Source organism: Platichthys flesus, chromosome 4 (genome assembly GCF_949316205.1).
Source record: "Platichthys flesus chromosome 4, fPlaFle2.1, whole genome shotgun sequence".
Lineage (NCBI taxonomy): Eukaryota > Metazoa > Chordata > Actinopteri > Pleuronectiformes > Pleuronectidae > Platichthys > Platichthys flesus.
This window is the reverse complement of record NC_084948.1, coordinates 5,394,873-5,411,760: the sequence shown is the minus strand read 5'-3', so window position 1 is coordinate 5,411,760 and position 16,888 is coordinate 5,394,873. Positions and strand designations below refer to the sequence as shown.

At 44.6% G+C, this 16,888-nt stretch overlaps 1 protein-coding gene across 1 annotated transcript; it reads left to right on the top strand.

Annotated features, from left to right (window-relative positions):
• The first annotated feature begins 4,096 nt into the window (after window positions 1-4,096).
• On the top strand, window positions 4,097-16,379 carry gap43 (growth associated protein 43). Its single transcript, XM_062386852.1, has 3 exons — window positions 4,097-4,410; window positions 11,456-12,104; window positions 15,090-16,379. The coding sequence occupies exons 1-3, from the start codon at window positions 4,381-4,383 to the stop codon at window positions 15,167-15,169; spliced, it is 759 nt and encodes a 252-aa protein (XP_062242836.1). The 5' UTR covers window positions 4,097-4,380; the 3' UTR covers window positions 15,170-16,379.
• The last annotated feature ends 509 nt before the right edge of the window (window positions 16,380-16,888 follow it).

The following is a 16,888-nucleotide window of genomic DNA, read 5'->3' as shown; positions in this document are numbered from 1 at the left end:
ATTGATCAATGGTTATGGTAACATTTTATGTTATTGTCTTTCAGCTTAATATTCCTATACAGCTTATTGGTGGATTGTAGTCACAGATGCGGTGACCTTTCACTGTGCAAATGAGGGGCTTCATCACCGTCCGTCTAAAAGGACACACTGCATTGCTGGTGTACAATGCAGCAACTATATCAGGCAATATATGAACATATTCAAACAAATTCAAGATAAAAATGTGATCTGCAATGCACCTATACTCTCCCAGGTTTTCTTCCACAGTTCAAATGCAACACCTACATTATGTTCTACTGAAATATAAATAGTTCACTGAAAATAGGACGACTGACACTGCACCGAAAGGAAAGCACAGTCAAATAGAGAGAGAAACAAACAACTCATCATTAGAAGACGATGGTGATAAAGTCCTGTGGGTAAAACAGATATGGAAGGGGTTAGGGATAACACGTTGTAAACCGGGTGTCCCATTTTTTTTTTAATAATAGACCACACTGTAATCGCAACAAAAGCAATCACAGCCAGTAGCAGGGGGGACTCACAGCAGAGTGTTACCAGAACACACTGTACCTTGCCTGTATTGGCAGGACAGTGTGACGTTATTGATCTCTGTCGTCTGTACAGCAGCATATTCAGCTGCTTAACAGAAAAAAATCCGATAGCTGGACATAGATTTGCATGTTAAGACAAAAAGGCCATCTACTTTAGACTGGGTCAGTCTGCTGTCAACTGCTGGCCAAACTGCTGGATTGTTTTAAAAGATCATCCCACACACTCCCATTCTTTAGCTTCATGAGGCTTCTGGGGATTTGGATTTGTATTCCTCATTTAGAGAACCACAATATTTTGTAACAGGGGTTTTCAAATTACTATTGAGATTTTTATTCAATTATTTCTTACTAGGGCCTTGCCGTTTCTAAACCTGCCTGCTCTCTTGTCCTGTGTAAATGCTCTGTAACTACTTTAGAATTATTTCTTATCTAAAACAGTTCTACAATATACTGTCACTTTGTATTGTTTGTATGCTGGACCTTGTCTGCACAGCTTTTAATTAACAGTCTATGGTGCAGAGTGAAGTTAAGAAACTGTGTGTTTATCCTACCTGGTTTATTTGCAGTAAATGCTTTATAGTCACCGATTATTATCACATTAAACATAATTTGCTGTATTACTGTGTTTTATATTTAAGTTTGAATGATTAACAGAGCTGGTGTTATTTTTTCATTCATTGCATGTTTGCTATTTCAGAGGTCTGTTAAACAATCAACACAATGTTTAGATCCACGCTCACTGCTTTTCAAAATAAAAGCTCTGTCATTCTGCTCGGTATAAAACGTTGGAGCCACAAAACAAATATTGTATTGATACTTTGTGTGGCTGTCTCTCAATGCGATATGGTGATTATCAAGATCATCTGGCTGCTGTAGTTTATAAGAAGACGTAGAACACACTGTACCTTGCCTGTATTGGCATGTAGAACTCGGTCTGTGGACTGACTGCTAGAACACAGAGACGCCTCCACTAACACTGGTCCCCTGTTTGTCCAAAGTGTCATGTCCAAATCAAAGAAAACTCAGCACTGCACTACCCTGGGCAGTTAACAATACACATGTCAAGTGTTGAGTCGATAAGATATACGGTTCATAAGATATGTGTTTCACATACAGAAAGACTTTTGTGGAATTAGTGTGCAGATTTCTCTCTTGCATTGTTTCCAGTGTGGGGATTTGATTCGAAGAGAGTTTGAGTAACTGTCAAGCATTTGTTAAGATTTTACTAATGTCTTTGGATCAAATAATATTAAATTAATGTGAAAGAGAAGCAGAAAGCATATAGTTACAAGAAAAGGATGACAAACAGTCAGTGTATGAGTCAGTTGCTGTGACCAACTCCCCATCATCCATTCTCTATGTGTCTGAAACTCTTGCTCAGGGACTTTGATGTTTTAACAGTGGTGGTGGATAGCGCTCTCTTACAAGCCACACCAAAGCCTCTCACTGGTGCACGCTAGGAAATACATCTGGTGGTGCAGCAGACAACCATTTTTCAACTACTTTTTTTTAATTTTTGTTTCATCATTTGGTAAATAACCAAATGAAAACTGCTATAAAATGCCAAAGCTAACATGCTTAAATTGCCTGTTATCCAGATAATATATTCAATTTGATACAATAGAGGATTAAATATTCACAACTAGGAAGCACGAGCAAATGATTGTTTGACCTGCTCAAGAAATGATTAAATAACCCAGCATTTTAATTTTCTATCAATTATCTGACTAAATGACTATTGATTTCATCTCTGCTCTGGTAACTAATGAAGGCCATGTCACATGATTCATTCGAGTTTCATTCTCATCAAACTCATATCTTTATTTCTCTACTCATGAATCAATTCTTTTGGTGGATACATGTGAGAAGTGGGGTCTCAGACAACTATAGAGGATGTGGACAAAGTCCCTTCTGCTACAGTTGTTCCAGGGGGAGACAGTGAACTGGCGTCTGTTGAGTATGAATGTTAAAGCAGGGCAAACGCTGAGGAAGATGATGCACACTCAGCAAAAGATGATTACAGCGTGTGTGTCATACATTCGCTCTATGGACCATGATGACACATAGTGATCATGTAGTACAGCCAGGTAATGGTGCCAGATTCTCCTGTGTGGTGGCAGGCGACCACCGGGAAAGCTGTGGCTCAGCGGAGGAGGTTAATGATTTCCCCTCAGTGAACTGGATGTGGAATAATCCTGTAAAAGAGAAGAATAGCAGAGCACAACAGGATTCTTCCTCTTCCACCTCCTCCTCCTCCTCCTGCTCCTTCTTTTATCCTATCCTCCATCCTAGTCTACATCCTCCTGTAACCCATCATCCCTCCCTCCATCCTTATTGTGTCTGTAGCATCTGCTTGGTGCTCACCAGTGTCAGAGCGGGGGGCGCTGGCTCTTCTGACACCACAGTTTGTGTTTGTGTGTGTGTATTAGTATCTGTGTGTGTTATATGAAAGACAAATACAGAGTGTGGGTGTTTGCTTAAGCATGCGCCTGCCTACTACACCATAGGGTAATGGTTATGAATGCAGTTGTGGGAATAATGCATGCGTTGTGCCTGCCCATTAAACTAGACTGTGCAGCAAATGTGGGCACAGGGGGAGAGAAAAAAAGGGGGGAGGAGAAAGAGAGAAGCAATTCGGCTGCCTGTCTGCCACACCCAGCCCTTGCTTCCTCCTCCCAACGTCATCCCTTCCTCTCTCCATCTCTCTCTCTCTCTCTCTCTCTCTCTCTCTCTCTCTCTCTCTCTCTCTCTCTCTCTCTCTTTCACACACACACACACACATGCCATCCTCCCCCTCTGCTCTTCTAGTCTATCTGTTGGTGTTTCCATGAGAACAGAGAGCGCTGGGTATGGGTGGGTGGGTTGGTGGTGCGGGTGACGTGTCCTGAGAGCACAGTTCTGTGCGTGTGTGCACGTACACGGTGCATGCGTCTCATCACTGCTCTCTTTCACACGTCTCTCCTGGCAAGAGCCGCTCCTGGCCATGCTAGAAAACATGCAATTCGGACACAGAGCTCACCGGCTCACCGGATCACAACACACTCATCCAGAAGAGTGTGTAACACACAGTCTGAGCGGGGGCAATCAGAGGATTTGTATTCCATCAGGGAGTCTGTTTGAATTGTAAAGACACCTCCTTACGAATGTGAGGGGAGGAGGGGATGCAAACAAGAGTGGTGAGGATAAACAAAAATAAAGCACAATGAAAATAAAGATCTATCACGGCAAATATTGGAGGTATCCAGTCAGTTATTAAGGGAGAGTCTTTTTAGGGTGGGGCCGCAGCTTTTGATGGAGCCAGGCTGAAAGAGAGAAGGAGGAGGAGGAGGAGGGTGAGAAGATGTAGAGGAGAGGAGTGCTGATCTAAAAGAGGTGGTGGGGGGTTCATAACTATGAGTGAGAAGAGGAGGAGGGGGAGAATGGGGGGGGGGGGTAGTGTGAAGCGAAGAGGGGAGGAGAGAGGGGTGGCTGGAGTGAGCGTAAGGGAGGGGTTTAAAGGGTGGGCTTTTAGTCATTGTCAGGCAGCGGGTAGGAGAGAGAGAGAGTGAGAGAGACATCGGGAGAGTTAGAGTGAGAGAGAGAGAGGTGCATCCAGGCAGACCAAGTGAAGAGCGTGTGTGTGCAAACTGGGATGAGTAAATGCACAGAGCAGCTTAGCTGTTGATACAGCCAGAGACAGAGGGAGAGAGAGAGTGAGAGAGAGAGAGAGTGTGTGCACGAAAGCAAGCGAGAGAGAGAGAGAGAGGGTGAGAGTGAAGAAGTGAAAGGGAGAAAAGGGAAGAAAGAAGCAGAGAAGAAAAAAAGGGAGGATACTACATCTACAACTATGCTGTGCTGCATAAGAAGAACCAAACCGGTAAAATGCTCTTTTGTTTTTGCTTCACCACTGAATTCAGCTCACCTTCCATGACAGAAGGCTGCAGTTCAATTCTGAACTTTGGGACTGTGGGTGTGTAGTCAGATGAGGATGCTCGAGGTGGGATCAGAGGAAAAGAAATGTGTATGTAATTTGTGTTGGTCTCGAGGCCCCGGCTTTGACAGGAGTGTATCCACACAGCCCAGACACGCCTAGTTAATGTGATTATCCTGCATGAATGGATGTTGCCACGATTGCCGCTCAGACCTCACACTGTCCTCGCAGAGAGGCACCAGGCTGTAACTTGATCTCGGGCATTCCCTCGTATTGATCAAGCACTTGTGTGAAAAAGTGAACGATTACTGATAGACTCTGTATCGTTTGTGCTCTTAAAGCCGGGGACACTCCCCTCGTTTGTTCAGGAGCTTCTCTGAACTCAACCCAATGCACCATTGTTAATGATTCTTCAGATTAATAAGGGCGAGCGACAGAGCTGCTGATTGACACCTTGATTGTTAGAAACTGAGCCACTTCTGCTCTCCTGAAGCGTGCGGCACAGGAAAGTAAATTTCCACAGTGAGGAGCGAAAAAAGGGTGGGGTACGGACTGAGTGAGCAGCACCGTCATGTCAATGGCCTCGGGGGAACACAATGGGAATAAATGAGACTAACTGGATTATCATAGCCCTCCAGCTTTATAAGTGGATCCTGTCAATGGAGGGTACCGTGAAGTGGGCACTCAGTTAAAGGGTGTGAAAGGGAGGTGCTCTGTAGTTTAGAATATCCCATGGCTGTTCTCAGTTGCAGTGACTGATGAAAAAAGGTGTTGCATGGAATTGGGTGGGTCTGGACAGTGGGGGGGAAGGTGGTACTCTCCTTTGCTTCCAGCAGCTATCATGGGGGCTCTGTGTGTGATCAGGTCCGAGCTCCTGGTGCTATCTCCAAACCCTTTTTGATTTTATCGGACTCATAACACAAACTGGATTCTGATGGCACTTGATTGGTTATTAAATGTCAGCCTGCATGAGTCATATCAGCCGTGGCAGGGAGCAGGGAGAGAGAGAGAAAGAGAGAGAGAGGAATGAGAGAGAGATAAAGGATGCACTGCTTTAAAAAAGACATGCAGGAAGAGCAGGCAAAGGGAGGCAGGCAGAGTGGAAGGGTGCAGTGTGGCTGGTGCACATGGAGGGATTGCCGAGAGTGAGGTGGAGAATGAGGGGAACCGGGCGGGCACAGAAAGAGAGGAGGGGGAAAATAAAAAGCTGGGGGGTAGGGGGTGCAAGGTATGAAGGAAGGTGGAGAGAGGCAGACATGCAGCAAATCAAAAAGGGGAATTAAAAGTATAAGGTGGCTACAAGAAACGGGATTATGGTCGACAGAGTTGAGCAGGCGTGAATGTGAGGAATATTAGGGGAGGTGGGAAACACGAAGGAACAGAAGCCGGCGCGCTGCACACTGCAGCCATGTGGGTGAGGCACCGGCTTTTCCCTCAGAGTGTCGTCGCTGCCTCGAGCGTGCGCATCTCGCCACAGGGGGAAAAGGAAAAAAATCTGCCCGACCTGCAAGCACTTATCTTCCTCCTCCTGCTTTTCACGAGCAGGGGCATAAATTAATCCAGACACATTGGTCTTTACGGATGGGTGAGCGAAGAGGGTGCTCTTCTGCCTTCAAACGCGACAATGTTGCTGAGGGTGCTGCCATCGTGGAGTGTTAAGTGCTGTTGCAACATCCTCACTATTGGAGCGGCTACAAGCACTTAATTCAACACGCTTCTAGTGGTGCAGATTTCTGAAGCTTTAAGTTCATGGAAATTAGAGCAAAAACCCAACCTTATTGCTTCAACCACCAAACACGCCGCTTCTCCCTGACTCAGGTTTTTGGGGAAAGAGCAAGGATCAAGCTCTTAAGTCTAGTTCCATATGATGTTATATTCAAAATCATGTCGTCCTAGCTAGCTCGGCTTGCTCAGAGCTGCCGTTTTCTCTAATGATCGAGGCCTTCTTACCACATCCCGCCCATGTCTCCTCCTCTCGCTTCGCCCCACTTCCTTTCCCAGTTCTCCTTGCACCAGGACCATACCTACGTTTACCTGACGCTTCCATCCTTCTCGAACAAACTTGGAGAAAATGATCTCCTCTTACACTCTGCCTCCTCGGGCCCTTTCCTCAGAGCCGGGCTTCAGCCACAGCCCATGTTTCCTGATCCTGCCCCCCTCCCCCCTCCCAGGAACCATGCATGTCCAAATCCCAGCCTCTTTCCTCGAGTTCCGCTGCACTTGCCCCTCTCCCTACATCCACACTGCCCGGCCCCTGTGGGATCAGTGGCGATTGCGGAGCCTTTGTTCAGACAAAGCGCCGGCATAATTGAATTAAAGGCTGCTCCAGAGGATGTAATGACGCTGGCATATGGCTGCGGTGCATCTTTTCCTGGGCCGTCGTAAAAAGAAACAGCGTATCCTTTACCATCGCTCATCAATTCCCTGTCAAAGGAGGGGGGGAGAGAGAGGGAGATGGTGAGCGAGCAGGGGCTGTGGCAGTCAGCACCTGAGCCCCCCTCTCCTCATCTGCAGGAGATAGCTGGCTAAAAGGGTGTGGTGCTCCGCTGTGTCTGGCTGCATGTGTGTGTGTGTGGTGAGAAGGGAGATGTGAGAATGAGTGGGCAGCAGCTTGTTCAGTGAGAAAAGAGAGTGAAAGACGACCAAGAGGGAGAAAAAGGAGATATTCAGCAGTAGCAGACAGCAGCCAGTCTGAATGGTTCCTGCAGATAAAGCAGACAGCCATTGGAATCATGCTGGGATTTAAAGGTGTCTTTGCAGGAAGTGTGAGTGGCTCAAATGATCCCTCTGGATTCCTAGTAATAATATGACAAATGTGAAGGGAGTTTTTCCTGTAATTTAAATGAGAACATACTCATAGCATATGTATCATATCAATCTTCAGTAATTTTCCATTGATGTGACTGATATAGAGTGAATTCGGCTGCTGCTCCTGTTAGGTGTGTGATAGAAAGGGGCCTCTGCAAGGCGACGCTCTGTGACTCCGGCATTGTCAATGCAAATATTACCTTTAGTATTCCTCTCCCCCCTCTAGCCAGCAGCGTTCGATCTGAAGCCGGGCAGAGCGGCGAGGTGAAAAGGGAGTGTCCCTCTTGAATGGATCAGGATGATAATTAAAAAGAAACTGATAATGTGCATCCCTGATGTGTGCACTAGAGTGAGCTGTGGCTCTGTGGTAACTCAACCAGCACCATGTCTTCCTCCGTTTCGCCTCCCTTCCCCTCCTCCTCCACCCCCCCAGCCTGAAACAAGTCCCTAATGGCACTGGCAATGAGGCAGTGCGAAGGTGGCGGATTGTTGCTGTGTGTCACCATTGGGGGATGGTGTGTGTGTGTGTGTGTGAGAGAGCGAGAGAGAGACTGTGAGCACAGTTATGGATCTGTCGGTAAACCATTGACTCTGGGGTGTGGTTCTCACGACAGCCGGTGCCCACCCAAGGACAGAGGCAGACGGGGGAGAGCGGGAGCACAGGCTGCGGCCGGTTGGCAAAGCTGTAATAGACACATCTAGCAGTCAGATAATGTGCTCAACACATTTTAGCACAGCCATTTGTTACCTTCACCGACAGGGCTGACAGGCACGCTTGCATTCAGATGAATTAACCTGTGATATGCTGTACGTTCAGATTCTGAGCACGACGATGGGCGTCATTATTTTCACCTAGATAACCATGTAAGTGTGTCCAACAGATAATATCTTATTTTCATAACATTATACTGGATCCATTATAATCCAGGAGAATCCTTTTGCAATCAAGCAAGAAAAGCACTATTGAAAACACACCTGTTCTGCTGGATAATAAACAGTTTTCATCTGTGTAATGTGGCGTAACTAGAGCAACCAGCAAAGACCATGTTCAAAGGGGAGAGCACCGCAGGCTAATTGTAATAAAAGTAATTTGATTAACCTGATTTGCAAATATGTTGTCTCTCTGCAAATTAATCAAGGACCTGATGGAGCCTTGGTGTGGAGGGAGTTGTGTCTTGTGGTGTGCTGCACCTTTGGGAGGTGCTGCTGTATTTATGAATGAAAATGTGTGCCGCACAGACACCGGGAGGAACAGAGCCTGCAGGAGGGTGCGTGACCGGAGTTCAATTAACAGTCAGAGTCTTTAAGAAGCCAATCTCAGAGCATTTGCTGCAGATTCTTCTGCGTAGATGTTGAGAGGTTTGAAGCTATTGCTCCACTATAGGTTATAAATTACAATAAATTACTTGTGACAAATTGAAAGAAGCCCTGTAATGATTTTTACAGCCCATGGTAACAGATGACAGCAGTCAGATAATCACAGCGTAGCACTTTTAGATGGTGATTCACAGACAAATGTCAATAATTCAAATGATGATGCTACAGCTGTGGTCAGGCCGTGCTCTTTCTTCCCCTTGTCTCCGTGCACTGATATGAGATCACTTGGCACTCTGCTGGTATTTTATTACATTTAGACACATACACACCCAGATCTCTAAAGTAAATGACATACCCCTCCGTTCCAGAAATGATGTCATACCCCCCCTTATTCCCAAACACCCTCATCCATCGCTCCCTCTTTCTCTCAGTCTGACTCACTGTTCGCAGCCAGTAAGTAATTCTATTTAAGTTAAGTGCTTGGGTCAAAATTTTGGCAATTCGGAGCACCTATGAGATCAGATATAATAACGGCCCAATAAGTCATCAGAGGCCAGCATGTGTTTAAGAGCAGAGGGTGTGCCAGTCTGTCTGCCTCCATGTTGGCTTTCAGCTTCAACAGATCTGCACTCGCTGAAGTTTATTTCAACGCATAGGAGTTAACCGTTAACAAAACAGCCATGCTTTGGGTTTCAAGCATAAATCCCCAGACTGAAGGAGCAGCATAAATTCCCCCCAAAAAAGCCATAGATTTATAGAGGTTTTTAATATTGCATTTCACAAAATTGCTTCAGAAATATGGCGTGTCGGACTGCGTGACGGCCCAGGGCAGGATTTACACCCTGAACCCAGGAGATTGCATGTGAATAAAGGTGGAGGAGGTGAATATACCAACACAGCTGCACCTTGGCCTCGCTGCTCCAATATTGCACTGACACACTGACCCTGAAGGGGACATGTTGGTTTAGGGCCTCTGGCTCTTTAATCATGTCGTGCAGATGTGATTCCTCACGCAGGCAGCTGTCCAAGTCAAACCTCATCTCGGATGTAGTGACACTGGCAGAGGTAGGTATCAGGACACAGACGGATGGATGCAGCTACACAGAGCACTTCCACATCAATTCCCTGACCTTAAGCATTACAGCGCTGTGACACAGACCACTTACATACTGATATACAAACATACATATACAATCACAACCCGGCTGTCCAGCCCGGCACCGCGCCCTGCTGCTACCCCACACAGCCCCCTCCTTACCCATGCTGATTGCTCCCCCTGATTTATGAGTTTCTATTGGGCCATTCCCCCGAGGGGTCAGGTGCATTGCCAATCAGGGTGACATATAGTCTTTCATAGCACCAACCAGTAGACAGCGTCGTGATGAGTTAGCACTCTGGTTGTCAAGGTAACCTTTGATGGTTGGGAGGGGTATGGCAGTGAATGCTGTGGAGATTCCAGGCAGCTCGTTCCCTAGCAGCCAGAGATGGAGCAGTAGTATCTTACTGTAACTCAACAGATAGATCTTTTTGGGAGAGAGAGCCTACATTTTGGGGATATACTCACTGTTGTGAGGATATCCTCAGCAGATAACACTGACACTGACAGAGCAGTTCTACAATTTAAGTTTAATCATCTACTGATTCTTATTCAGCAGCGTTATCAAAAGGGAAAATATCGACGTCATGCCTGGATTGAAAAACACAATGAATGCCGGGAGTCATTTGTCGAGCCCTAAATCCCACCGTATCTAATTCATTATGTTCAGAGAATCAACCCACACACAAATCTGTTTTTCTCATGATTCACCGTGCCACCAAATCTCCCTTATGCAGCACACATGAAATGGTACATCATTCATTCCACTGTCAAAACAAACACTGGCTTCTGACAAAGCCGTGATACCTGGAAGGACAAAAACCCTCAAACCCATTTAGCTTCTCTTGTTTTTCACATTTTTATCATTTGGCTACCTTATGCTGCATTGCCTGCATGCTCTTTGACTATTTCTGTTTTTTCTTCATGTTGCTTATTCACATTCATTTAAGGTGCACATTTGAATCTTTGGGTCAGTTGAACCTTGGCTAGAGAATATTTTACCTTGATTTGTTTGCCTGTTCATTTTGAATGTACTGATTCGTTTTGTTTGCCACTTTCAGTGCTCATCATTCATTTCTTTATTTGATTTGATTTCTTTTCATTAGATTTTTATGACTCATAGCACAACCCACTATTTGATGGACAACTATGGATCCACTCACCCAAGGTAATATCATGGAACCCCTTTCAATGTTACATCATTTACTATCCTATTCCTAACTCTGTTCCTTATCCACTCCTACACTTATTCTAAAGAAGTCCTGAAACCCTAATCCAAGCTTTCCCCAGTCTATAACTCTCCAATGACACACCAGTTCATAAATTAACTAACAGCTCCCTCTCATAGCACATACGTATGTCTCTTTCTGTCTTCTGACCTTTCAACTCATGACATATTGTATCTACCATTGGTGGGATTATTAATCCAAATAAAAGTATGCCAGCATGATTATTTGGGATGATCATCTCCAATCTACCGAGCAACAGGGACCCGTTTTTAGTGTTGCAACCAGTCCCTTTGCTGGTGTCCAGTGGACCTCCCACTGGAAAAAGTAAAATGTTTACCCATTTTGAAAAGAATACTTCAATCGGTGACACACAAAGAATTAAAGTAAATTGTGTTGATATAAATTGTTAATTTGAGCAAGCCTAATTCATTTGTGTGTTGCCAACTGAGGTCATGTTTTACGTTGGTAAACGATTTTCTTTTTTCAGTGTACACAGAGCTGGGTATGATGTTAACCTGCTGTGTTTTCTCTTGCCTGCCAGGTGGAGAAGAACGAGGACGCCGACCAGAAGATTGAACAGGATGGCACCACCAACAAACCTGAGGACAAGGCCCACAAGGCTGCCACCAAAATACAGGCCAGCTTCCGTGGACACATAACTCGGAAAAAGATGAAAGATGGAGAGGAAGAGAAGGAAGAAGACAGTCCTGCTGGAGCAGAGGAGGCGACAGAGGGAGGAGACGAGGTGAAGAAAGCAGCTGGAGAGGAGGCACCTGCAAAGGAGGAGGAGGCTGCGGGAGAGGAGACCAAGAAGGAGGAGGAAACAAGCCAGGCCAAGAGCCCAGTGGCGGACAAGCCAGCTAATTCTCCAGCAGCTGCTGCTGCTGCCTCTCCTGCCATCGCAGCAACGTCTCCCGTAGCAGCCGCCCCAGCTGTTGCTTCTCCTACGGCCGCAACAGCGTCCTCTGAGCCCCAGAAAGAGGAGCCAAAGGCTGAGGAGAAAGCTGAGGAGAAGCCCAAAGAGGCAGAGGCCCCAGTGGCGGCAGCCAAGACTCCCACCATAGCCACAGCTGAGGAGAAGAAGGATGAGGAGAAGACTGAAGTGAAAAACGAAGAGGCCAGACAAGCCGACGTGCCTGCTGCTGTCAGCCCGACAGCTGAGAAGGAAGAGCCTAACCAAACAAAAGAAGGTATGCTGATTATTCCTATAATGTTCTTATAGAAAACTGTAAGATTCAAAATATGGCATGTAGACAAGCAAATGGCAAACAAAATAAGCCCACTTGTATAGACACTACGAACACTGAGGTGTGGACGTGTTTGTGAGGGCACTGAATTCTCAGACAAAAACAATTCCAGACACTCTCACCAATCAAAAGGCAATTTAGTGTAAACATCTTATAAACGGAGAATCGAGAGCCCTCCCTTAGTCTGCTTGGCAGGCACCACTGGAAATAACCGCTTGTTGGGTCTTTGGGATTTAAAGATCTTTGGCAGAGCTCCACCTCTCGCTGGTTAACAGAGAGACGCAGCTCAATATTAGATTAGACAGAATTGCATCTTAGCCTGTGCAAGATGGGAACTCCATATTGATGAGGTGTGGAGATACGCAGGGTGAGCTCTGGTAAAGAATGAGGAATGAGAACTTGGGAATGGTCATATCTCAAAGTTATTGTGAAGAAGTGAGATTTTATTGTATGCTCGATTGACTCAAAAGAAAACAGTTCGGTGAAAACACTGGTGTCATCCCTGATGCCTGGGCATCCAACAGCAGCTAATAGATTCCAGAGCATACAACCATGAGATGTCTAATCAAAGCAGAATGAGCCTGTGAGAAGAAACTGGAAGCTCGTAAGATTATATGTTGATAAAATGCACCTCCACAACATTCAGTTGACATGAACTATATTTCTGGTCCAAGGACTCTCAGACTGGGTCAGACAGGTAGTTAATGGAGCTTGCTCAGAAACACACACTCTCTCTCTCTCTCTCACACACACACACACACACACCAACTGGAGAACTACATGGAAACTAGGTCACCTAGGCAGCAGTCTCTCTCTGTTGTCATAGTTACCGCCTCAATGGGATACCTGGCCTGCATGAAGCCCAGTGGCGATAACAGGTGCTCTGATTTAAATGAATGATTAATGACTGGTCACAATCCACACAAACAAACACTCCTCTCCACAAAGAGCTGCTAATTAAAACCCCACCGCTGCTCTTAATCTGCTTTACAAACTGATGTGACTCAGAGAGCAAATTAATATTTATAACAAAGTCACTTGGTTAGTGTCTTTCAACGCAAGGGCTGTGTTACACGCACAAGGACGTAGGTACTCCGATCTGACTGAATAATTCATGAGCCGGCCTGTGTATGATCCACATTCTCCGCCAAGGAGGGTCCTTTGTCCAGGGTTCACTTAGTTACATCCAACCAAGCTGGTAGATGTCACCGAGTGATGATGTAGCACCTTACATCCCTATATGTATGATGTACTGTAAGATAAAGGGTGAACAGCATAAGGGAAGTCAAAGTATTCAAATAACAGAACAAACAAAAAAACAAACATATATACACACACATATATATGTAGTAAATGTACGCTGCTCTCATACAAAATAGAGCCTGTGTACATACTGTGTTGTAATGACACATTAAAGGAGCATTTAGAACGGTGAGAGCAAAACACCATGTCAAAATAAATAATATAATTAAGAATAAAATACAAATATCAAAATGAGCCGCAACTAAATTTAATGAGTTTCTCCATGACCCATACCACCTTGCTTATAAACACAAACAAAGAGACAGGGGTGAAAACGTAACCTCCTTGGTGTGGAGGCAGTAAGACTCAAATGAAACAAGTAAGTCTTCGAGTGTAAATACTGGTTGGACATTTTTTATTATAGGCTGACTACAAAATATTGATCTGGTGATGATTGGTGCCGTTCCTGTTAGTTTTTATTTTCTTATTTTCTTTAAAAGGGTGATGTTTTTCCCGTCACCAGTGAAACTAAATCACCATTTTAGTCTGTAATATCTGAGGGGGTAGTGAACTGGGACGACACTCCTGTCAGAAAACCGAGAAGCGACGAGCTCGGCACCGAGCTGGGTGAAATTGCATTTGCATCTCACAGTTCAGTGGCTTCAGAAAAGGACATGTGCGAGTCTGTCATACTAGCTAACAAGCTAATTACCACTTACCTGGAAGGTCTGCTATGACTCATGCTGTCTTGAGTCACACACACACACACACACACACACACACACACACACACATACACACACACACACACACACACACACGCACACACACATTAGTAAAAGCATTAAAACTGACATGATTGTTTCCACTTCTTTCTCTGTCTAGCTTTCACACAAGCTTACACACACTCGTTCATAGACAGACGCCCCCACTCCATCACTCCAATTCCCAATGCAATGATGTCATTCTTTGATATCGGCCCCTTCTATAAAAGGAGAATGAGATCACCGAGGATGACATCACCCGCCTTGGTCAGACACAATAAAACAAAGATCCCACAATCAATATAACCCATTGATTTATTTTATTATTCAGAAATGACGTATTTTGACTCTTAATCTCAAAGACAATAGATAGATATAATGACAAGAATGAATTTCACAGAGTGCATGGTTTAAAAAGAGGAGTGGCATAGAAGAAGAATAGAAAGCATCAGAGCGACCATCCTGATTTCTAGTGAAGCCACCACAGCATGTTATTCCAGCGCAGCACACAGTGGGCATCACACAGAATGAGACGTGACAGGCTGAGATGCTGCTGTTAGCGGCCCGATGTCAGTTAAAAGGCTTCATGGGTCCATTAGGAGCACTCTCTTTATTATTTACACAGTCAATGTGGGACTTCAGACATCAGGTTGCGCCTTGTGGCTGCCGTGCACTCAGTTTCACTCCAGTTGTCCTCGTGTGAACATCATGGAATTGAGCACACTGTTGTTCCTCCTGTGTTTTCTATCAAGATGAAGAAGAAGCTCCTCTTAACGTCACACCTTCCGGCCACTGGCTAATTTGTCTTCTCTTTGCCCCCCCCCCCCTTTTCTTCTCAACCTTACTTGTCATTTTCCTCCTAACCCTTTGCATTGTTTTCCCTCTCTCCCTCTTTCCCCTGCGGCTCCCTCCCTCCACACAGATGCTGCAGAGGAGTCTAAAGCAGAGGAGGCGACCCCAGTGGATGCAGCGGCGGAGGCCACCCAGTCCAAGGACGACTAAAGCAAAAAAGTCGAACCTGAAGAAATTAAGAGTATGAAGAATAACACAAAAACAAAAATCTAAAAAGGTTGCTCTTCGCCTTCCCAATGAGATGGCAGTGCGTTTCTATTTGTTTGTCATTTTTTGTGTGGCAATGATTTTCTCATGTTGGGGGGAGTTTCCAGCGTGAAGTTTTTTGGCTCAAGCTAATACTATAAGGAAGTGGTGATGGTGATGGTGATGGTGATGATGTTGATGATGATGAACGCGTTGTTGATGATGATGTTGATGATGAAAAATGATTGTTCCATTGACGATGGAGGATTTGATTGGGATCTTCACTATTTAATGTAGGTGAATTAACGGTGGAACGATCGCTCCCGACTGGATGTTCACACATTTAAGATGCGTCGCAGATGCACCATAGTTTATTTGCATTGCAACGCACTTTCTTTGTCACACTTAGTAAAATCCGATCTGCAATTGCACGCACAAAAACAAACAGGTTTTAAAATGCAACTCTAGTTTTCGACACGGCACAAGTGTATTGAGAACACAGCGAAATAGTTAACGTACTGACACATTGAACGGAAAATAGAATGTATAGTTAAATGTGTGATGTGTCCAGTTGGGCGGCTTTATCCTGAATCCAAAAACCACACATAGGACAAGACTGTCACTCTCTGTTCTGCTTGAGTCATTCAAGCTTGGTTTACACCCCTTTTACAAACTCTCTGTTTACTCACATTTATAGTAAAGGACCTGTTGCCATTTGAATGGCATGATCATATTATAAGCTATAGGAATCTGCTATAGTATTGATGTAACTGGCTCTTACATGACGAATTGAGTTCTGCCAACCCAACGTGAGAACAGTAGCATGAACCATCGAACCAGATGCATGATGGGAACTCTCCCTCTGAGAGGAAACTTTTTCGCAGTCACAAAAACTTAAGAGGTGTGGCGGCTTCTTTTTGATGTCTTTGGTGTTGTTATGACAGTTTATATGAATTGGAAAAATACTCTTGCACTGATGTTATGGAAAAAAAGAAAAACGCTAAAAAGAAAAATCAAACAAAACGAGCAAAACAAAAAATACTTTTCCTATGTTCCAGTGAGTGCAATGTCCAGTTTCAACCTTATCAAGGAGTTCAAACTTGTGAGAAAAAAACATGAAAAAATAAAAATGGTTTCAATGTCTGTTTTCAAAATAAAGCAAATGTGCCAATTACCACCATAAACTGTGGCGTTTGTTTAAAGCTGTGTGTCTCATTCTCTTTGAACAGTGGCCCAATGGTTCAGTTGACCCCCCCCATGCTATTTCCTAGATTTCTTTATCTTTTAAATTATTATGAGATAAATAACAAATTTGTAATTAAACATTTTATAGATATATACAAGGTTATCGTGCATATCAAGATACTTTGATTATCAAATTTTCCTTTAAGTTTTTAGATCAGCTTTCTAAGCCACATATTAGACGAGAGGATTGATTGATATTATTTAGGTCATATCTGTCTGTTCAATATAAGTTGGATACAGTTAGCTTAGCTTAGCATCAAGGTTCTCAACAGGCAGCTAGCCGGGATCTGTCTAAAGTTTAAAATCCACCTCTAAGTAAAGGCCGTTTATGATCACCGCCTGTAAATCACTGTCTGATCGTGTCAGAAAACAAATGTGACAGTCCACCGTAACGAGGGGCTGTTTAAAAGAAGGGGCTAACGATCCCATTCGTTGGAC